This window comes from Gossypium hirsutum, chromosome D08 (genome assembly GCF_007990345.1).
Source record: "Gossypium hirsutum isolate 1008001.06 chromosome D08, Gossypium_hirsutum_v2.1, whole genome shotgun sequence".
NCBI lineage: Eukaryota > Viridiplantae > Streptophyta > Magnoliopsida > Malvales > Malvaceae > Gossypium > Gossypium hirsutum.
In genome coordinates, this window is record NC_053444.1 from 69403202 (window position 1) to 69427147 (window position 23946).

Here is a 23946-nt window from a genome sequence, read left to right on the forward strand (position 1 = left end):
TCTCGCTATGCTTATACTCTAAATTCTCTTTTGTTCTCAAAACGCAACTATTTTCGCATTTCGCTCTCTTACTCTCGTTTCACTTCGAAAAAACATAGGAGCTTTGCTGTTAAAATAAAATATAATGAAAACGTCTTTGTATTAGCAAAATCAGCCTAGAACTTGAAAGTCGTGCATTCTTCTGTGAAACTTTTGATGAATTTTGTTAATATTTTTAGCTTAGTCATTTTAAAGGGTACTTGTTTGAGTTGCATCGCATTTTCAATGGCTATATCAGACAACGGCATTTTCATTTCTCCAGAGTTGGCAAAGTCATTTGATTTTACTTCGGAAGAACGAATATACAATTGGTATTTTATTTTTGAATCTGATAATCAGTTCTTTGTTTTCTTTTTTATAAAAAAATTCTAGATTCATCTTTTTAAATTGAATTTTGATGTTTTTATGTTGTTTGCTCCTTATCTTTGGCAAAAAAAGTTTTCGATTTAGTGAAGTTAACTTAAGTGATTAAATGTATTAATGTTAGAGAAGAGGTTGTTTTAATTATTTTATCCTTAGAATACAGATATATTCATTTTTTTCATGTCCAAATATATGTAGGATAATCGCGTTTACATATTTTATCTTTATATAGCTTTTTACGGGTTAATAATTCTTATTATATTGATTTATACATGTTTGTGTATTCGTGTGTAGTGTTTTTTTATGTTATGTCATGTATTATATAGTTTTTTGGTTTTTTTTCTCGAATCGGGTATTCGGGTTTATGTTGTGCTTTTATTCTTTTAACCGTGATTAATATTTTGACTAACTGAACATTAGATTTAATAATATAATCATACTGGTTTGTGTTTGTAAAGTTTCAAATAGATGAAATAAATCTATCATATTAATCGAGCATACTATATTTTTTAATAGATATTTAGCTGTTAAAAGTTTTTACATTGAACAAATGATTTGATATATTTTTAATTTTTTTTAAAACTTGATGGATGATTTATGTGAATAGAATATGAAATATGATAGTATTGATAGTAGGGTTAAACAATTACATATCCTATGAAAAGTTACGAAAGTGCATAAGCACTCATACAAGTGGATTCCTCCTGTCTGTATAAAATAAGTTTTTCATTCCTCTTTTTGGTCGACATAGCTAGCATAATTAAAGACATTGGATCACTTTTCAAGTTAAAATTTTGACCTCAGATTGATCTTAAGTATTTCGTTTATGCAAGTCCGGCAATGTTTTTTTGTCAAACTTTGTTAAACTTCAGCATATGTGTCCCTTGCTTAGAATTAGATATGGTTATATGTTCATTTCTTGTAACGAACTTTGTTAACATATATTTCTGTTGAGAGCATTTATGGAACTCTTGGAGATCAGGTGGCTGTCTCAAGGCTATTTCAGACCAAAATTTGACTGGGAAAGTGATCCTTTTGTCATATCAATGCCACCTCCTAATGTTACTGGCTCTCTGCACATGGTCCAGATCTGATGTGAAATCTGAATACATCGGTAAGTAGGTGCCCAGTAGTAGTATATCAAAGTTCTAATCTGCTTGTAATTTGTAAAGAATACGCATGCATTTTCAAGCAATGACGTAATTTAGGCTTATTTTTGTGTGTGTTTAGGTTAGAACTGATGGGATCCTGTGGGAGCAAGGGTTCTTGCAGGGGAGGAGCTTCCTCGTTGAGTGGTGGGAGGAAGGGAATATCTATTGGAAAGAATAGAGTTTTCCAATCCTCTTGCCTGGGAGCTATTTCTGGATCTGCTGACTCCCACTTTGACCGTCAGGTCTTTCTCCATTCTCTTGTCTCATTTTTTCCCCTCTCTCTTCTTCCTCTTCCTTCAAAAAGAAGTTCGCTTCTTCAGGTGGTTGTTGTTGATCACCATAATAAAGACTACGGCTCTAATTTCACCAACCAGAACAGCAGAGAACGGGAATCTGTGTCGGATCAAGTGAAAAGAGAATGTTCCAGAAAGGTTGAAGCTGAATCGGCATCTGATTATGAAATGCCACTGCCATGCATATCTTCCAATGGTGTAGATATAGATGCCTCGAGAAGTGGTAGCAGCTCTGGCAGAGCCACCACAGCAGTGCATCACTCTCCTTCTCGCTGCCTCTCTGGCTTTAGCTTCTTTTCGGGTAACATTAGCTTCGCAGAGCTAATAGTTTGGGTTCGTCTAGGGCATATCCTGTTTCTCCTCCAAGTCTTACAATATTGAACCGTGATGACAACTTCGAGACACTTGAACATCGACAACTTTCCCCAAATTCTTCTTCTATAAACTTATATTCTCCCTTAACCTTTAATGATTCAGACACAGATAGGGAGAGGGATAGACGTGTTGGAGTTGGAAGTCGAGAATCTGTTGAAAGGAATGTTCGTTTTAGCAGAACATTTAAGTGTTGGAAGGCTTCGTGAGCGTGTTCTTCGCAGACCTTCCTTATCTAATTTCACATTGTGCCCTTTACAACAAAGTAGTCACGTCGGCAGTCAAACTCACGCATTTAGAGGAGACAGGGACACGAGACAATTTGCTACCTCGCCTTCCAAATCTACTTCCGTTTCCGGCTCCGCACATACTACCACCGTTCTATCCCACACCCCCGTTTTTAACATTCAGGGCCATGAAGTTGAAACTTCACAATCTAGAGAAGCCAGGCATCATGATTTACTCTAGCACAGATCCAATTTCCTTGAAAGGAGGAGAAGAATACGATCTCAGGTTTCTGATCTTCTGGCACCCGTGACCCAACTTCACAATCTAGAGAAGCCAGGTATCATGATTTACTCGAGCACAACTGCTAGGGCTAGTCTATACAGAATCGTTATGTTAGCTGAAGCTTTATTTGAGGTAATTTTTATTTCTTATGTTATTAGTCTGGGTGGGTCTTCTTTCTCTTTGCACCTATCTGTTGGAGTTAATTTCTATGCATTTTAACTAGGTTCTGGATGAAATCCACCAGCGGTCTGTGGTTTTATCTTCTCGACCTTCTGTATCTTCAATTGGATCTGTTCCCGCTCCTAATGAAGTTGTGGAATTGCTTCCTGTGAAAATTTATAACAAGTCACACAAACTTCATAATGATGAGGCTGGACATTAAGTATTTATTTTTCTCTGCTGTTTGAGAAATGTGAAGCACACTTGAAAATTTTTTTTTTGTTGACGGATAGTTGAATATGAGATTTAACTGTGTGTGCCTTGACTTTAAATGGACCTGCAACAAAAGAATATGTGGTTGGCATTTTAGCTTAGAGTAAGTTATGAATTTGTATATGAGGTCAAATAAAACATAATCAGTTCTACAAAGCAGAAACTAAAAGCTTTCTGAGCTACAAATTGATAATGAGACAGTTTGATTCATATCATAACTATAATTAAGCTAATGAAAATATGAGACTAAAATAAATAATAAGGTAACTAAACTTTTTTCTTTGTTTGAGAATTTAAAGCTGAATGGCTTAAAATCAGTATCCAATCAGCGAATTAAGTGTGCTAAGAAGAATGATTGTTAGTTTACCATCACGTAGGAATTGGAATCTAGATCATTTTTGGATGCTAAGTTTTAAGGCATGCTTCCAAGTTATAGTCAGCAGTAGGCTCATGAAGGTTTGGCGTCTAACACTCTTAATGAGCTTGCTTGAAAACGTTTAGTTTAGAGATTTTGTGGAGCTGGGTTGGCATGAAATCACAAGAATGATACATGCCCTGAGAATTTTCCTGTATTGAGAAAGTGACCTTTAGAAACTACAATTATAATGGGTATCTCCATTGACAATGATGATGCCCTTTTCGTATTTATATTCATATATATATTAATGAATTTTGGGCTTCCTGGTATTCTAGGTGATAGTTTATTCTTAATGGAACTTTGGATATGTGGTAAATATTTTCGTTTTGTGGAGTAAATTTTGGTACAGAAATTGCATATTAGTCGAACATCATCTGTGTATTCAATTGTATGTGTTTTTTGTTTTTTAAGGATATTGCTTATGGATTCCTCAATGAAGATATCTTTCAATCGTTGCATTAGAGATGGAGATTTGATTATTGTAAATGAGAGGCACGATACTATGAAAGCTGTTAAAGTGTGCGAGAATTTGATTCTTCAAAATCATGTCGGTGTATTTAAACATTCAGATTGGGTCGGGAAGCCATTTGGTTCCATAACTTTCAGCAACAAAGGTGGATTTGTTTACCTATTGGCTCCGGCACCGGAGTTATGGACTTTGGTTCTAAGTCATAGGACTCAGATTCTTTATATTGCGGATATTATCTTTGTGATTATGTACTTGGAAGTAGTTCCTGGTTGTTTGGTTCTTGAATCCGGGACCAGTAGTGGCTCCAACGGGACATGTGTATACCTTTGATTTCCATTAACAGAGGGCTGCCTCAGCTAGGTAAGCCTTAATGTTTATCGTTTGCAAAAGTGCATTGTGATGAAATATGATATAGTAACTGCTTAGGTTGAACTTGAATTCTGGGTTATCTTGAGTTGATGTCTTCATAAATCTACATTTTGTTGCCGTGATACTTCATTGTCTCTAATTGTGTCGGTTTACAGATCTTTATTAGTTTCATTAGTGAGTGCATTGCTATGAAATTTTGGTTTCAAAGATAATTATGAAATATGATTTTAGAAACTGCTTAGGTTGAGCTTGAATTCTAGGGAGATTTCAGAAGTCTGTTCAGGTAGATGTATTCTTCGATCGACATTCTGTTGCTGTCATGCTTCATAGTCTCAAAATTATCTTGGTTTTATGGAACCTTGCGTAGGTCTCATTTATGATGCATATTTTGTCCCATTATATGGTTTCTGTTTGTCTAATTGATAATAGAAAGATCAAAGGATGGTTGTTTTTTTTTCTTTGATTCTTCTGTGTTGGTTCGCGAAAGAAGGAATGTTTTACGATTTTTCACTCCTTCAACAGAGAGGACTGGAATAAGCGCTTTAGTCACTGTGGGAGTCCGAGATATTCAGGGTCAGGGATTTCCGATCAGTTTTCTGGGTTGGCTGACTCTGTATTTCTGGACCTACCGCAACCTTGGCTGACTATTCCTTCAGCTTGAAACATGTTGAAACAAGATGGAACTCTGTTCCTTCTCACCTTGCATCGGACAAGTGCAACTTCATGTGAAACTTAGATTTGACTTTACAGGTAACATATTAGAAACAAGTTATCCTATCTTGTTCAAGCAGTTTTTCTTTTAAAGCATCATGAACTTTTGCTTGTAATATGCACAAATATATGGACCTTTGAAATGCTGCTCCACATGTATGAAATCCGTGAATGGAAAATGGATCACTTGAAGGTCAATGATGGGAATTCCACTGCATGCCCTCCACGCAAGAGGAGGCAGCCTTCAAGTGAAGCAAGTGTGGGGGACAATGCAAGTTCTCCGTCAGTCATGGCTTGGCCATCTGCTGAAACTTGAGGGCATACCGGATATTTGACATTCGCAAGGAAGTGTTTCTTGAAAAAAAAAAAAACTCTTTAACAAGTTGCAATCAATTCAAACACTGAGTTTTCATCCTGCTATTATGATTGATTCTTTGCTCACTCAGTGACACATTCCTGAGTATTCACTTTACAAGTTTTCGTCCTATTTTTGGCCTGGTTTTAAATCACTGTTGTGAGTTTAACATTGTCCAAGTTCAGGTCAGACCAGGCCTACAGGTATCATAGTGTCTTTTGATAATTAAATGATACATTAAACAGCTTCCAACGTCTCTCTAAATTCTTGATGAGAGACCCTTCTTTCTCCTGTAAATTGTGTCTACTCTGTATCCCTTTATTTTGATTTTTACCTTCTTTTTCTTTTGTTTTTATTTATTTTCTCTTCCTCCCTTTCTTTACTACAGCAGGACATTGAAATCCCCTTCTTCATCGGATTGCAATTTCAGGTATGATTTTCACTTCTACTAACTTTTTCTTTTCACGTCTTTTTTAGTTTCAGACCTATGTTTATCTTCTTTTATTTCTGTGGGTATTGTGGTTTTCATCTCTGTTTTAGTTTTCAGATTTATGCTTCTTTTTTTGATTTTTCAGTGTGTTTTTGTTATTGGTTTTGGTGTTCAGCCTTATGAAACACTGCTTATATTCGTCTTTTTAAATCTTGTGATGCCGTCATCTTTTTGATAGTTTATCGCCTGTTATATGTTTTAATTTTTTTTCGATTGTTTGTTTTCTGTATTTAAGGACATTTTCTTGCAAATCTTTGAGTCCTATTTATGAGATTTTATAGTGAAGATATGTTTCTAAGAACTATATAATTATCTACCCTAAAACCCTAACTGATTAGCAGAAAGTAAATGGAAATATTTTCTTGTTTCTTTCCCTTTTATTGCCTCCTCATTTTCCCTTTTTCAACAAGTAAAAACATTATATTTGTTGAAGGAATAAGAAAACACTAATTAAATCATACTGGGTTAATTTTCATTCTTATTCTACTTTGGGGATATCCCGTCATATCCTGATCGGGATAGGCTATTCCAAGAATATCCCCATCATATCCCGTCCCGATTCTTCGTTTTTAGTGCCCGGTTCAGCTGTTTTGGCATCCGGTTCAGGTTTTTTAAGTGTTTGGACCGGGCTACCTGTCGTACTTATTCCAGCCCCGGATATCCCATTCCCGGGATATCCCATTCCCGGGATATCCCGGTTGGGGATACCCTTGTGAAGGATACCCCGGCTTAGGTATATCCCATCCAGGGATATCTCTTTGTTCTTAAGTTTATTGCCTTTATGTTATGGACAGCTGTATAAGCGGTACTGATACCCAGTTTCTATGAAACCCAGCAATAACTTTAAAATAGCCCCAAATACCAATAAACAATAAATGCAAACACCATTATTACTGGTATTTAAAAAACAGAAACAATTTCCAAAATTTATTCTTTTGAAAATAAATAATAATAAAAAAGTCTATGCCAGAATGTAAATTTTGAAAATAAACATTGCCCCTTTATTTTTTATGCCTCTCTATCTTTAGTTTCAGATATATGCTTCGTTTTACTAATATTTTAAGTTAGCTTTTGTCAAGGTTTTCGGTTTTCAGTTTTCAGATTAAAAGAATGAGGCCACGTTTGGTTGGTTCCCTCTTTATTCTTGGATGAATATCAATGCTTTTGTTTGGTTTACGGTTTCTTCATTCGGCCGAATTAGTTAAAAGCGTTTCTATTCCCTCAAATGCGTAATAGGGATTCAGTGCTGAAAGCTTTGAATGGCCATTCCGACCATGGCCGAATAGAAATGAAGAAAATTCTTCCCAAAATCTCCTTCACACTTTCTCTGCAAATGCGTTCAAAGTTGCTTCTTTTATCACAAAAATACACTTTCAGGTTAGCAGATTTTGCTTTTCAAGTTTAATTTCGTTTGGTTTCTGTTCTTGCAATAATCAGATTTTGTTTTAGAAAGGTTTTTGGTGATGGGTTTTCTTTAAATTTTTCTAAAAATATAAGCTACAACTCAACTCCCAAATCTGTTTTTGGGGGAGATAATGTTTCGTTCTCTTATGGGAAACCTATGGACTAGAATTGAATTGCTTGGAGTCAATCGTAATCACCATGTCGATCTCTTCCTCTCAATCCTTGTTTTATTATTTCGATTTTGTTGCTGGAGACGACAAAAATAAACTAATTAATGGAGGAGATAACTCAAAATTTGATGAATTTATATTTTCTGTAATACTCACGCATATCTCTTTTGCAATATTTGTCATTCTTTAAATCAGAGTTTTATTCCCAAATTTCTTACTGATAATCACTTAGTCTTCATTATTGTATTGTACAGTATTTCAGATTTGTTTCAGGTTGGAGATATGGTGCAACAGATGAAAATTTATTAAGAAATATACATTATAGTGCTTTGGAGCTGACAAGTTGATTTCCAGACACTAGAGGGTCAAATGGAAACAGAAGTTATGCTAGCGGGCAGTATAGATGGCTCCTTCAGGTATAAATGGAGTTGGAAATAGATATAGATGTATCTGCATCCTCTTCCAAGTACAAGATGTCTCGGATTCCCTATTATTGTACTATGGGGCATTACTTCTTGGCATTTATTTGCGTTTATCACATTTATTGGTGTCAAAATACAATATGCTGAAGTGTGTCATCTGTTACTCTGTTCGGAGTAATAACCTCTAATTTGAAATGATTGTGTCAGTTCTTCCAGTGCTCATGTATCAGGGTTAGGTGAACTAAACATGCCATACTTCTTGCAACTTGCTGTCAAGTGCGATAAAAATTAGGTCTCCTTTCCAATTTTGTTGTGACATTGGAACCTCTACATGTCTTGCTCATCTTTTTTGTTCTGCCAATGATCTGGTATTCTTTTTGGCGTTACCATCTAACATTACATATCCCTTCCTATTGTTGTATTGGAGCTAAGCACATCATGATAGTAATATTTAAGAAATGATTGTATCTTCAATCCATAAACATTGTATGCAACTTTTCCAAAGGCCACCAAATTTCTTGTTTTAGATTTACATTTCAAGATTGCAGGTGAAAATAAGTTAGAAAACAAAATTGCACTTGATGTTATTTTAAAGCAAGTTATGTTGTCATTGTAAGCTGTCCGAATATTCGTTTACACTGTCCAAATGATCACGAACATAAGTTGTATTATTGATGTAAAATAAGTCATTGTAGTGATGCAATCTAAGTTGCTTGAATGTTATAAATGTAGGTTGGCTAAATATCCAATTGGTATATTTGCGATGTTGTGGACATGGTTTGTGTTGCTAAGAAATGATATGACCATAAATTAAATAGAATGATATGAATTGTTGTAAGGATGATAGTTGGTTGAGAAGCTTGTAATGTTTGATTGTATTGCTTGTGTTATTAGATCTAAATGGTGACCATTTGTGCCAATTAAGGTAAGGTATATATGAGTTGTTGAAGAATTTGGTTAGTTCTTATAGGTCTACAGGGGCACCTAAAGGTCACTGTTAGGGAATGTTTTGAGTTTGGGCATGAAGTTTGATACTTATTGGCTCAATCATGCACTACACATCCGTGTGACTCATGTTTCGCACAATTGCCTTATTATTTTGAAATTGTTACAATTTAATCCTTGTTTATTCACGGAACGTTCGTAAGCTAGATTTTAAATCCATTTTGTTTGCAAAGCATGATTTATGTGAATGCAAGTGATTATTCAATGATTAATTGAATTTTGGAGTTACAGGTTAGGAATTTGAAGATGAATATGTGACAAGTAGGTGGTATGACTATAAATGGAATACGGAAGGATTATGTCCTTATAATATAATTTAACATATTAAGCTGCTTACGAACCTTTGTTTATTTTCTTTTATTTATGTCCATGGTTCTAGCTTATGATAGTATGTCTAATTAATCAATTTCCTTGAATAATCTCTAGGATTTTAATTTATCAACTGAAAGGCTAACAGCAAACACGGCCTTCACAAACAAATTATGGTATGCTGGCAAGTTTGTGCTGCAGGTATATTGAAGCCAGTAAAGCTCGCCTTTACCACTCTAGAGATGATTCAGTTGCTTTAGTAGCTCAGACTGTTATACTTTACATTTTCGAGAATATACTGAAATTAATTACATCCATTCATGGCATTCGTAACTGGGGAACTGTGGCAGGTGTTGGCTTTGTAGTGTTTTACCATGTTTTTTGTTAATATAATTTTTCCAATTCAAACTCATTTATTTTACCATCTTCTTGAATCTGATCATTCATGTTAATATTAAGTTTGGATAAAATCCGCCGGAACACAATTTCCATTGACGAGCACCTTTTCAAGTCTAGATTTAATGTGCAGACCTGACTGTGCACATGCACATGTACTAAAGTGAATTTTGGGTTCACATTACAGCATACATGAATAGTGCTTCATACAAGAAATAATATTTTTTCTTTTGTTTTATTGTTTTAGGCATCCCCTAAGGTTTTCTGCTGATGTAACTGAATTTTTCTTTTTGTTTTATTTATCTTCAGGCACTCCCCAATCGGAGAGAAGCTCTCATAATATCTTTAGTCATATTTTCAGCCTTAGCAAAGCTACACATCGTGTTGGGATGATCTGCACTGTTTACTCATTTATGTCACTACAAACTCCATTTCGACTGTTCTGCATATTCAACCTTTAGAGGATTTTGCAGTTTTCTGTTGTTAGAAGCATATTATACCCGGCAGCTACACATCGACAATCTGACTAGTTCCAAAATAGACGTGGTCCCGAAGTTCTGCACTGATAACGTGAGCCCAGAACGCAACTGGCTTGGTCGGATAAGAAGGTTAGAGCAATACATAAATTTGAGTGGAGTTGAAATGCCATAATTGTGCTTTCATTGCTTCGTCAAAGTTACAACAAAACATTAAACCATGTTCATTGTTCTTCGTTGTACCTTTATACAGATTATTGATTTCAATGGTTTCTTGTTTTGATTTCCAGTCTTCCATAGATTTAAGTAGCATTTTTTATCAATACTATTGGGGGGAGAATGCAAGATGATGGGTTTCTGTTACTCAGTGTTAGCCTTGCATATTTGTGGGATTTTATCTCAATAATGTGTGGCGTCTTTTATGCATTAGTTTGAGGCACGACATAAATACTCATGGATTCTTCTACATTTCCTATACTAACATGTTTAGGAATTTGAATGAAATTGTGTAATAAAATGTGAATTATGATTAAGTGAATGAATGTGTGGAAGTTTCCATGGCCTTAAATGTTGGAAACAATTGGTTTGAAAAGTTAAGGTTTAATAAGCCTCTTAGTCATAGAGTTCAATATTAATTAGTAATCTGCTGGTGAAATTTAATTGTCATAGAATGATAATAAGCTTGATTTAGTATATGTGAATTTAATTAAGTATATGTGAAATGTGTTATCAACGAGGAATATATGTTAATATAACCATTTGTATCATAATATGTGGAAATGTGTCTTCTCATATGAATGAAGGTTTGACTATATATATGAGTTTATAATGACCCTTCTCGGAATTGGCTATGTGAAAGTTGCTAAATAAATTAATTTGTAACCCTCAGCTTGTTGAAATTATAATGAGAACCATGAGAATGTTTATATGGCCTGTGCTAAAATATGTAATTGTGTGTATATGCGAAGCATTAAATATGTGAGATTAGATAAAGAATTGTCTAAACATTCTCTGATTTTTATGAACCTTAAATACGTCTCTCTATAAATAATAAATATATTGTTGGTCTAAATAGATATAAGTTATCTTTGAATATAATTTGCCCTAGTAAATTTAATAGAATGATAGGATAAGATTGACATACCAATAGGAATTTAGATGCACACTTTATCATGATTTAATGCCTTCAGGATTGAACTTTGGTGCACTAAAGTGTATTTGGAGGTTTTGCAGTTATGTGCTCATGTGATGGGAGGTTTTGCACTTCGATGCACTCTTGTATGCTTGGTTAGATTTGTGTTTAAGTTCTCTCTGGTTGTCTCTAATGGGACCTCGTGTATCCGAATCATTTTGCTATAGTTTACTAATAGCTATAAACGTAATAAGATGAAAATAAATTGAATAAATGAGTAAATTAGTATTGAATGTATTATAAACATTTGAGGCATAAATGGATGATATATCTAAGATGATTATGTTGAATGATTAAGTGTTTAACAATGAAGGAAAACCATGGACCAATTTATAAGTGTAAGGATCATAAGATAAATATATGAGCATGAAGCTTTTGGTTATGTATGCTCCTAATAAAGGAAATAAAAATGTAATGTTTGACTTATATTTGCAACAAATGGACAATTAGCTAAAAGCGAATCTTATATATGATTGCGTTAAAATGATGTTCCATTTTTCTTAAAGCAATTGTCATTTAAATAATTTCTATTCAAAAAATCATTTCATTAGTATTATGTACATTTTGAGATATTTTTAACTTTTAAATTTTTATCTCTGTTTAATCTACAAATAATTATTAGTTGATAGACATGATAGTTCAAAATAATAAAGAAAATCAAATTAGACTTGTTTTATAGTGAACTTGATGGAAGAATATTAAAAATACAGTAATTATATATGTTGCTCAAGCCTTCGTTAGCCCAAGCAACACCAATATAACCAGTTCCAGCACCAACGGAAGAAATAATATGTTTGATTATTGTTATTGATAATAGCACGACTACGAACGATCTAAAGAAATAAAAGAGCACCAATGAGCTTAGCAACGATCTCACAACAAGGCCGGTGGTTGGTGTACGTAGTCCCTCGCATGTTGCTCATCAACTCGGCATTGTCTAATAATGATGTTTTCCATTGCCGGTGGTGGGTGTACGTAATATAAAACAACGCCTACTTCCAACCATGCCATGCATTTAGATATTGCCTGAATATTTCAATCAAAATCCATTTCCAAATCATATACATAACAGCACACAAACAATCCCAATTAAGTTATATTAAATTTGATTTAAACATTGATGGGCAAAAATTTGTAAGATGTAATGATACAAAAAAGAAAAGGGTTAGATTAACAGTTATCATCACAGGAAGATGCCGATTTATAATAAACATGAGAATGGCGAAATAAATCAACAGTTTAACACCAAAATTCATAACCTAACTAACCTAAAATGTCTTTCTCAAGTTTTGACAAATTTAACAAGGTACGTTTATCTAATGAAAAACCCGCCATACTGGCCTCCTTACAAACCTCCTTACACTTGCCCACCCTCCCTGCAACCATATACATATTAATCAAGTCACGATACATATCATATGTTGGAGAGAAACCCGCTTCCTTGAGTTTGGAAAAATATCTCACTGCTCTTGCCAAATCCTTCAGGCCAATAAAAAGCTTTATTACTACACGATAAGCAGGAAGATCCAAGAGACATTCCCTGGCCTCCATTTCCCAAACCAGAGCTAATGCTTCCATGTACTTGTTCTCAGAATAACGACTATGAAGCAATGTTGTGTACATCACCACACTGGGGTCACGCCCTGATTGCTTGAACCAGTAAAACAAGCTCTCCACAATCTCAAACTTCCTATGCCTAATGCAAACCTTCATGATCACTGTACAGTCCTGCTGACTCAAATTCAAATCATCTCTTTCTCCAAGATCACCCAGTAACTCCTCTACAAGGATGTGTTTATCAGGATTCTTTCCAAGCTCCAATATTAGCTTTGCGTAAATGCCTGGATCCAGCATTCTTTTACTTTGCTTCACAACCGAAAGAAGCTTCCATGCAAGGTTCAAGCTTCCACCTTTAACAAATCCTTTCAACATTGCCTCAATCAGACTACGATTGGTCGAGCTCGTGAACTTCTCCAAGTTGACGGGCAATTTTAATTCACGCTTCCTAGCCAATACTTCAACAGTTGAAGTCAAAATCCTATCATCAGGGTACAAGTGAGGCATCTTCTGAGCCCAACAGAAAGTTTGCAGAGCTCTTTGTGGAAGATCCATAAGACCCAATTCCCGAATTGTGATTGATAATGAACCGTTACGCAAAAAGGGAGCCCATTTATTGAGAACTGCAGACACATCATCATCGGAAGCAAGGTCTTTAATCTCTTTAGATAAGCCAATAAGAAAGCTTGGGTTCTTATATAACTGTTGTGATACAGAAGCACGAGATGAGTTTACCCCAGCAGAAGACTTCTTAACGTGTTTCTTTGGCATAGGAAATCCCAGTGGCCGTAGCTTGTAAGGAAGTGGGACAGGAAGAGGCCTCTCTCTACCTACTTTTCCAGGTTTTTGAGGAATTCTTCCCTGAAAAAGTGAAGATATGGCTTCAACCTCATCTGATTCCCAAGCAAGATCAATATTCACATGATCTTCTTTGTCGTCTTCTTCTTCAGGTGAATCACTATTGTGACCGTAAATTGACTTTATTTGTTCAGTGTCAGTGGACATGTCGGTTTCAGTTCTAGGTTTCTCCAAGAATAAGTTAACGCCAAAGTCAGGAGGGAGTTTGGTGCGACGCGGATAACGGCGGTTCTTGGGTTGCTTGCTTTAGCAAATTCTTGTGTTGGGATGCGCCAGGTTAGTAACACAAATGCTCTGTTGTAGTTTTCCTCTCAAAGTTATGAAAGGATATGTGGTGATGGATGAGAATATGCAATCCATTTTCTTAGTATTATCGTTCGTTTGGAGGATGAACCTTGTGCATAAAAAAGGAGATGCTCCAATACCTAACGGGAATTTCTCACTGACGACAGGCATTTTAAAGTATGCAGCTGTGGGCTTGAGAGCTGAAATGAAGGAAACTATGTAAGGCAAACAGGTACTGGACTTGCAGGAGGAGATTTTGATTTTTGGAAAAGGAATTGAAGTTGAACAGATTATGAAAACTTACATTCAATTCATCGCCTTTCGATCAAAACCAACACCAAACCAAACCCACCTTCACCCAAATACTACATATCAATCAAAATATAAAATCAACAACCCAAAACCATAATAATCCCGAGAGAAGCACCAAGGTTTGTTTTTGGAAAAAGCTTTAAAAAATTAAAAGATTATGAATTGAATAATAAACCCCCAATTTAATTCAACAACTTTCAATCAAAAGTAGCACCAAGCCAACCGCTCCCTCACTCAAATCCCACAACATCCAACAGAGCCAGAATAAAAAAAATCAACAGAGCCAGAAAAAATGATGTCTCACCCACTGTCGATTGACAAAGACTTTGTTGGAAAGGTATCTTCTTTGACAATCCCCTTATGGTGGAAGAAGATGTTGAATCCTAGCTTTCTGGTTAGAAATGCAATGGGTTTGGGGGAGTTCCTTGGAAATCTAGTCTGATCAAAGGAAAGAGGGGAAGGAGAGGATCATTTCGGAAGGGAGCAGTAAGCCGGAAAATCACTGGCGTCGGTAGAACAAAGATACGGCTAGGAGATTTGAGGTTGAGAGAATTTAGTATTGTATTTTGCTTAAGAATTGATTTAGTTAGAAGAGAAAATATGATTATTTAGTTTTTAAAGTTAATAATAAAGTTAAGGGATAATGCATGACAAACGGTTTAAAAACAAGGAGAAAATAAATTTTAGGGCTATTTAACGTAAGATTTAAAATATTTTAAAATTAATAAAATTTTTAAAAATAAATTACACGTGGTATGTTTTAAAATATAAAAAATTTAAACTTAAAAATCAAAATCGACTTTTTAAAATTTTAAGTATCATATTACAAAAAAGATTGGATAAAATTTAAATACTAAATATAACATTAATATATTTTTCAACAAACCTTCAATGATAAAACCATAAAAAGTGAATTTCTTTTATAGCTTGAATGCTTTTTTTAATTATTTAAATTTATTTATTATATAAATAGTAAAACGTACGAATCAAAACATATATTATTAATCAACCAAACACTTTGAAGGGGAATATTGAATTTTTTTAAATAATATAAAAATTTATTTAAAATTTTAAAACAAGTTTCAATTTTCTATAATTGGATAAATATCATAAAAAATTTATGGGTCGTGCCCGGCCCGGCACCTTAGTTTTCTTTTCCTCTTCAGGTCACTGCCCCCAATTTGTAACAGCTAATTTCTAAATCCCTAACCCTAACAAAATAACTTTGCCTTCTCCACTCCAACACCCTACGGCCACCACCATTGTCGTTCACGAGTCAGGCAGTCACCAACGGTCCACCATCATCGTTCACTAGTCAGGTATTCACCATCGGTCCACCAGTCAATCGCTTTCAAGTAAGAGCAAAATTAAAATTGCATTCCTTTTTTTTTTTCAAGTAAGAGCAAACCCGTTACTACTCAACTATAACTCAGTAGCATTTTTGGCATGCAAGTGGCTCATAAAACAAACCCGCTCCTCCTTTTATTCTTGCTATGCTTTTTGCTTTTACAATTTTTTTCCTTTTCCCCTAGGGTTTTATTCATCGCAGCCGGCTAAAGGTAAAGTCTGCATTTAGTTTCGAGTTATTGAAGTAGTTTTGACGAATTCTACTTTGTTTTTTTAAATATATAATTAGGGTTTTGGATAGTGATTTTTAAGTGGATTTGTTGAATTCTAGCCCCGAAAGTTTTGTTTTTTTATGTAATGTAGTGTTTTGATAGTGATTCTTAAATTTTGATATTGAATAACTTGATGCTTTGAAATTTATGTTTTTATAATATTTGTTGTCTTCTTGCTTGCAGTACTAACTGGAATATTCGATATTTATTGTATTTGTACAGTGAGTCAATGATATTATATTTAATTTAAATCTAATTTGATCTGGTATGCTTCGTTCATTTATAATTTCAAAGTTTCTATGTTTTTTAATATCGAATTGGCACAATGGATCTCGAATATTTAATATTTAAGTTTGTAGTTGTAACTTTCTACTGGTTTTCTTTGTTATTAGTCTGTCCCTACATTTTGAAGGCAGCAGATAATTGGGTTTCTATTTTATAAGTTTGTATAGTAATTCTCCTTAAAAACTAATGAAAGCATGATCATCTTTTGTACCTATCTTCATCTGTTTTATGCAATTTAAATTAAGGGTCTCCTTCATAATGTTGATAGTTGATTGGACAGATCACCAGGCCATCGTAGGATTTTTGTATTTAGTTGCAAGCAATCGTTCATTACCCTCATTTTTCCACTGGTTTCCATCTATTTTGATTTATTCAAAAGCTGAAGATTTCATCTGGCATTTACATGTTTGCTAAGGACATTTTCTTGGAATGATTAGTTCTTTATCCATTTTTATTCTCATTTTCCAGGTTTTCATCTATTTGATTTCTTTAGAAGCTGATGGTGTTTGCGTTTCTCTTCTGACAATTTATTTGTTTTGAACTGTTTCTCGATGCCATGTTCAGTTGTGAGTAGTGCATGTTGTATGTTTCAGGAGTAGGCAAGTCTAACCTTCTCTTAATGTTCACCAGAACGAGTGGTTATTGTGTTGCATTAGAAGATGTTAAATATGTGTTGTTTTCTTTCACACTATATTTGCCTTTTTTCATCTCACAGTGAGAGTTTTCTTTTAAAGTTTCATATTTTTAGAAGATGATAAATTTCATAAGATTTACTTATTTATTTATATTTTGTACAAAAATTGCAGTGTTTGATAATTAGAGAACAATGATTAAGAGTTTATAATAAAAAGAACAATTATTGCAATGTTCCAAAATTTCAACGTTTTAATTAATTTCTTTTGTAAAATTACTTGAAACAAAGAGTAGTACGATTCAAATAAAAGCTCTTACTCTTGGGTTGGCCCATACTCAGTGAAGCATACCGGCAACCAGTACCCTTTCCGCTTGGTTTTGGGCGACTAGCATCTGCATAATGTAAGAATGGAGTAAGGGGCGAAGGAGGAAGGGAAAGTGCTGGGATACAACAGCAAAAAGGTGAAGAAAGTGGCGATACTTTCAACACTGGCCGCACTCCTTGATGATCCAATTCTCGCCGATGTCCCTAAGAAACCCAGTTTGTCCGATGTTGATATCCTAATCAACCTTGAACTGGGGAGTGCCATGTGTATCTCTATCTTCAAATTAGATGGAACCTCCTTCGGTACACTTCATATGCTCACACACACACACACACGCACAGCTAGGCAGGCCTTCAGCCACATAGAATTTGTGTTTGAAATTAAAGTCAGTACTTATTTGGATTGGTTTTCCTTGGAATTCGAAGATGTTGCAGTGATGAATTCAGCCACAGTGAAAGACTTGAAGCTCGCAATCAAGAAGAAAGTGATCGAGTTAGAGCAATCCAAGATGGGTCATCGACACATTTCATGGTTTATCATCTTGTTTTTCCTCTTAGACCACCCTCACATTTTTTTTTTTGGCCAGAACCATCCTCACATTAATCGGTGGCATTTTGATGTATTAGAGAGAAAAAAAAAAGAAAACAGAGCAATTACATTTACTATAAAGTTCTGTTTTTGAAGATTAATTTTTTTTTCTTTTAATGTTTACTTTGTTTGTGGTTATAGGAGGCACGTTTGGGCTAATTTCTGCCTAGCACACCACAATGGGAAGCTCCTTGATGATGACGCTGCACTTCACGATTTTGGCGTTCGAAATAATTATCAGGTGTTGTATTTGGTCCCTTCACTTTTCTGCAAATGGTTCTTTTTTATTTTGTTATGATCATTCATTGCTCATTTCCTGCTTATGATCTCACCTTGGAGCCTTAACATCCATTGACCTTGCAAATATCAACTTAAACAAGATTCATGTGCTAACGAATTATGGGAATCCATCATCCCAAGTAGGTTTTTATAAATATTGTTAAGAGGAATCTCAACTTAAAATTGATCTAGAAATTTGGCTCTCATTTACAATTACTGGGGCTATAATGTCTAGCAGCTGGCGGCATGTAAATTATAAACATGAAGAATTCCTCCTCCTGAGATGTTATGATGTGTATTGCAGGTACATTTTTTACCTTATGTTGTCTCAAAAGGTTCTGGGAGACATTCTAAGAGGAGAAAACACCGTTTCTTCCATGGCCTGAGCAAGCTTTCATGATGACATGCAATCATTCGGGCATCCCTGTTTTCTGATCCAACTCATTCCACAAATTCACAATGTTCCATAGCAAAGTAAATGTGGTACAAGTACATTGATTTCTAGTTGACATTTTAAATAAATTTTAAAGCTCTTGTAATACTAAATTTTTAATAAATTAGCTTTATCATATCTCGTATTCTCAAAAACCAAATAAATTGATCATGTCATCATCTCCAAGACTCCACAATTTTAGTTGAAAAGTTAAATGTGTAATTATATATAGTATAGATTTAATAATATAGTATATAAATACACATTTAAGTAATAAATATAAATTATTTTATTATGATGATATTTTTATATATAAAATCAACAAAAAAAAGCAAATAATTAGATTTTTAAAAGAATGACAAATCTCAGACTTTTTGTTTTCATATGTATAGATCCTTTGTCTTTGCCTGTTCATCTCTGTTTTTTGTTTCAGATATATTTATTCATCACTCGAAGCAAAGCAAAAGGAAAAGTCGGAGGGTTTTGAGGAGAGTGAAAAATGGTTGGTCCTGCTTCATCGGAGAGTGAAGTCATTCTGGAAATACCATTCGGGTCAGGAGGTTGCCCCAGTTCCCACCATTTTATCGGTGGAAATCATGAAGCTTCCAATTATTTATGTGAATTGTAAGTCACCCCTTTTTTTTCATATGTTTTAGCTTGGGGATTTTAATTCTTTTATGACAAGGCCTTGAATTTTACCTTCTGCAATTGAAATGTGTGAACTTTAGGTATTATGGGGGATGGGCATTACCTAATATATACTTCTTGGGGTTTGCTGGGGTTGTGAAGTTTGGCAATATCCATATTGGTGGACTTTCTGGAATTTTACAATGCGCGTAATTATTGGTTAGGTTGGGTTTGAAGTTCTTTTACTTGTCTATTTTGTGTTTATTCTGGAGTTCTTTTAATGGTAATTGTTTATTTACTGTGAGTGTCAGCTTACTTGCACTGCAAATTCGCCACTCTTGTTGAGGGTGGTCGAGCGACAAAATTTCTTGCACTCAGATAAATATAATATATTATAAAGCCGATTTTGTTTTGCCTTTCTACATTTATTTTCAGCGAGTTTTTGTCAGATTTTTCTTTTTATTTCTTGCTCGGCATAATATTGTTGGGGCTGGGGGTTGTTGGGCGTAGCTTGAATTGGGTACAGATTTTTTTTTAATTGTCTTGTTGTGTTTGGCCCGAAGAATATCCGTGTCATATCCCGGCCCAGCATAAGCTATTTTTGGGATATCCCCTTCAAATTCCGTTCCGGTTCAGAATTTTTTTGTCCGGTTCAGTTGTTTTGGTGTCCGGTTCAGATTTTTTTGCGTATGGACCGGATCACTTGTCGCACTTATCCGGGGTGGGGATATCCCATTCGAGGGGTATCCCGGCTTGGGCATATCCCAAGTAGGGATATTCCGGCCTGAGTATATCCTATTCCGGGGATATCCTGGCATTGGTTTAGGGTTTTTTTTGTGAAATAAAGTACTGTACTGGGCTATTATTAGAATGCAAAAACACATAAAACAGGCCCAAAGAAAAGCGAAAGCCTGGAAAAATAGGCCCAATTTTATTTGGGTCTGAGCACATCATGATAGTAATATTTGAGAAATGATTGTACCCTAAAAATATTTTTGAACATATCCATTACCAAAAAATAATAATAATAGTGTGCCCACTCTACTTTGAATTCTCATTTTATTGTTTTTATTTATGCAAGAAGAATTAATCTGTAAACTATTTTCATTTTGATGGTTAAGAGTCGTAGCTTTTTGCAAGAAAAAGTTATTGAATTAGCTCCAATTTTATTTAATTAATTAATATATTTAAAAAAGCTCAAAGGTTAGGTCCATCAAAATATCATCTATTTATCAAGCTTGATCCAATTTAATATGTAAATAACTCTAATTATCAATTAAATAATGTAATATAATTTAAAAATTATAAATAATAAATTTAAATCACTTATTTTTAAATAGACAATTGTATCCATTTCTTTTTATAGTTTAAAAGTTTAGGTTATATTCTCCTTTATATTTGTGGATATATATTTTATTAAATTTTCTAAAGAATCTTATTCTGCTCTTTTTCTTTAGTACTAAAGTACTTGCATGTGGGAATATGTTTCCAATTTTATGTGGGTTTTTCTGAGCATGTTTTGAAGTGCAATAGAATCACATACAATTCAGGGAGAAGAATAGAAGTAATTGGAAAATAGGAATAAGGATGCAGCATTTATGAAATATTATGATAAACATGAAGGCCATTTCTGTTTCTAGTTACTTATGGAAGCTTACGAATGCATGTATTACAATAAACCATATTTATTTCCTTTTTTTTTTCCTAACGTTTCTTTTTCTAATCCATGAGAAAAGAACCTCAATGCATCAGCCATTTAAATGGCTGTTTCTTTTTTATATATGTTATATTTGTAATGATGGAATTTTATCTGTGAAATTTATTATTAAGTATTATTTGTAAATATTCTTGTATGCATATTGATAACTCTCATATTTAAAGTTATTTTAATAAAATTTTTATATTATTTTAGGAGGTAATTTTAATATTTAGACAAGTTTGTATTACATTTTATAGTTTTTCAAATTAATTATATTTTATTTAAATTTTGCTTGTTTTTATTATTTTTATAGTTAGTTTGGATTTACTTACTATATTCCTTTCTATATTGCAGGGTTTGAAAGAAGAATGAAAGACTTGGGCATAGAGTAAAAAGTAATTAAGTGATGCTTTTCGCTCCATTGCAATTTCTACCTTGAGTAGAGTGGCACAATCACAAAACCAAAAAATAAGGGTGATGAGATTTAAAAGAAAAAAGGAGGAAAAAGGAAGAGATCAATTGGAGCCAGACAACAACTATCTCACATCAAAGGGAACTTCAAGGTTGCAAAGATGAGAAGAAAAAGAGATCCGTGGCGCTTGATGTAAATTTTTAACTATTTTTTTCTCTAGATTATTATTATTTACTTTTTATTGATGCAAGTTTGTTGTGAATATCTTCTTGTGTGATTTTATCAATTTAATATGAACTAAACTCTATTATTTTAAAACGATGACGGATCCTATTTCTTAGTTAATTAATTTATTTTTTCTTCTATTGTTTCAATCTTTGCTGATTATTTATTTAGTTTTGCGCTTATTTAATTCGTTTTTTTTACCACCAAGTTGTATTAATTTGATAATTTAGATCTGTCTTGGAGGAGAAAATTAAGATTTAGGTCTAGATTGAATAGATTAGAATAAGTTACTTTGCAACTAAGATAAGAATATATATGATGCTCTAATCAACCCAATAGATTTGTTCTTAATGATTTCACTCAACTTGTCTAGCATAGGAATATAGCTAGTGAAAGGGAAAGATTAACTTAGCTAGATATTGGAAAGATCTAGTTAATGCTATTGAATAATGAGTTAGTAATTACTTAAATATTTTCATTGTTTTAGTTAAATAAAATCTTCATAATTTGCTTAATTTAATTTTAGTAGTAATTAGGATTTATTTTCTTGATCTAAATTATATAAAATTGAATAGTTGGTATTTAGTGGCTTAGAATTTAGTTCTCATGGGAACAATATCTCCTTCTCACTTGATCGATACGTGCATTTGCATTATGAATTTTCAATCATTGTATATATTAAATATTAAAAAAAAAGTACATTCACTGGTAGGACTACTTTAGTCCCAACTACAATAAAATAACGGCGAAAATTCATTTATACAGATAAACAGAGAAAAGAAAGAATAAGAAGGGAATACTTAGAGATGAGATAATCAATCCTTGTGTAAGGCATCACCTAGTTCTAATTCCAACCCTACGTGATTTCAGACAAATGCAGAGGCATCCAGAGGAGTTTTGCACTTATTTTGTAACGCCTTCAATTTGCCAAGATCAAATTATGGTTCAATAACAATTTTCTCTGCATGGAGAGAAAAAGCCTCTTCATCAGATCTTGGTATGTGGGATCTCTTGAAGTGAACAGGAAGTAAGCATAGCATATAACTATAATAATGCTGGTGGAAAAATATGTAATCGGTTCCATAACATCCCACGAGAATTCCCAAAATGTTAGCCGGAAGAATAGTCCAACTTGTCCTACAGCTAATCCCAGACCGGTCCAAAGTATACGACGAACTTCCTTATGAGCCTGCACATCAATTTCTTCCTTTTGTTCCAACAGCCTTTTTAGCTCATCCTTGATAGGATCATCTTCGGGAGCCAATGCAAGAGGCACTGCTTTTCTAACCAGATCCACCACCTAAGTAAAATGAGAATGATTTCAGCAAAATTAACCTTGTATATCAAAATGGTTCATGATAAGGAAAAAAAATTCTGAACGAAGTCAACTATAATGAGTTTTGAAGGAGAAAACAACAGGCACTGCAAATCCATATTAGGCGTAAGTGAAAATGCATTGGGTTGAAATGCAACAACATGAACCAAATTTAGAATTGGTATTCCTACCCAAAGCTAATATTCATGTATGCGAGGAATCGTTGGGATTTGAAGTTATCAAAAGCATGGAACACAAGAGGCAAGTTGTGAAGAATTTTATTGGAGGGGTTCGGGAAAAGAAAAAGAAGTGAAGATGGATTCTGGTGATTAATGGAATAAATAATGCATGTATAATGCGTCGTTTGGTTTAAATAAGGGGTGAAGTGGAATTTCGAGGATGAAGGCTTAGAGCAATTTGCCTGAACAAAATATTCCAATTTTATCTGGGTCTAAGCACATCTAGGAAGTCTTTTGGATGTCATGTATAGATAAAACTTGGCGCTAAAGAACTATTATAGAAAATAGAAGATACTAAACGGTAAGTAATGTTATAAAAACAAAAGACAAGTTTGGAATCAAATATATATTCAGTCAACCTGACGCTAATATTCTTAGAGATGGAATATTAATAGTTAGATGTTGTGTGTTTCATCATATTTATTTATATTTCCAAGTAGAGAAGCAAAAATAGGAGTCCCGTCCCATTAAAGGTGAAACTGATGACTATAGTCGAAAAAGAAGGCCAAGGCAAAGCCACTATGCATTAGGCTACGAAAAATGAAGCATCTGAATTCTGAATTGGGAAAAAAGGTGGATTGAAGAGACTAATACAAGATAAAAAGGCTACCTTCTCAGGATGAAGATAAACCTTGTCGCGGAATACAAGTACAACACCTGCCTCATCTAAAACCCGTGCAAAAGCAATGGCCTCATTCAGTGATCTAGCAACGTCCATGCTCTTGCAGGCTTCAAGTAGCTCCGAGTAGCCTATCACCTCTTTGCCTTCCATTTCTAGTTTTGTCTTGAGTGATTCCACGTTAACCAGCCTCATCAACTTCTTAGCCTCCGCGAATGTTAGGTTCTCTAGTCCTCCTGCACTTTTGGAATCAGAGATTGCATTGACATCAGAAGATGAACAATATATC

At 34.2% G+C, this 23946-nt stretch overlaps 2 protein-coding genes, 1 long non-coding RNA gene and 1 pseudogene across 34 annotated transcripts; 2 read left to right on the top strand and 2 right to left on the bottom strand.

The window, feature by feature from the left end:
- Positions 1-44: 44 nt before the first annotated feature.
- LOC107940062 (uncharacterized) lies at positions 45-10437 on the top strand. Of its 30 annotated transcripts, none has more exons than XR_005917322.1 (10): positions 1068-1516; positions 1633-2860; positions 2952-4407; positions 4939-5685; positions 5871-5912; positions 7067-7097; positions 7209-7349; positions 7801-7962; positions 9400-9483; positions 9988-10437. It is a non-coding gene; the product is annotated as an uncharacterized lncRNA (long non-coding RNA). The 30 variants fall into 30 exon arrangements; XR_005917323.1 differs by having other exon boundaries at positions 1074-1516; positions 4939-5166; XR_005917305.1 differs by lacking the exon at positions 7067-7097 and having other exon boundaries at positions 1092-1516; positions 2952-3110; positions 3990-4407; positions 4939-5166.
- Positions 10438-12529: 2092 nt separating this feature from the next.
- LOC107940055 (pentatricopeptide repeat-containing protein At2g01860) lies at positions 12530-17403 on the bottom strand. 3 transcript variants are annotated; one of them, XM_016873463.2, is made up of 3 exons: positions 14667-17403; positions 14351-14398; positions 12530-14246 (listed from the first exon to the last, which is right to left on the bottom strand). In XM_016873463.2, exon 3 carries the CDS (start codon positions 13906-13908, stop codon positions 12610-12612), a length of 1299 nt encoding a protein of 432 aa, XP_016728952.1. In that variant the 5' UTR covers positions 13909-14246; positions 14351-14398; positions 14667-17403; the 3' UTR covers positions 12530-12609. The 3 variants fall into 3 exon arrangements, with proteins under 3 accessions (XP_016728952.1, XP_016728951.1, XP_016728950.1); XM_016873462.2 differs by having other exon boundaries at positions 14663-17403; XM_016873461.2 differs by having other exon boundaries at positions 14351-14411; positions 14663-17403.
- On the top strand, positions 17313-21633 carry LOC107940057 (U11/U12 small nuclear ribonucleoprotein 25 kDa protein; the record flags this gene model as incomplete). The annotated part of the gene is made up of 6 exons (XM_016873464.2): positions 17313-17523; positions 17647-17752; positions 17951-18050; positions 18393-18571; positions 18955-19145; positions 21202-21633. Coding segments are annotated over 4 exons (513 nt in total), but the record flags the coding sequence as incomplete, so codon positions are not given.
- Positions 21634-22140: 507 nt separating this feature from the next.
- On the bottom strand, positions 22141-23942 carry LOC121220394 (calcium uniporter protein 5, mitochondrial-like; annotated as a pseudogene).
- Between the last annotated feature and the right edge of the window lie 4 nt (positions 23943-23946).

Excerpts from the sequence above, each read along its gene's own strand:
- LOC107940055 (XM_016873463.2), bottom strand. The coding sequence starts at position 13,908 with ATGTCCACTGACACTGAACAAATAAAGTCAATTTACGGTCACAATAGT.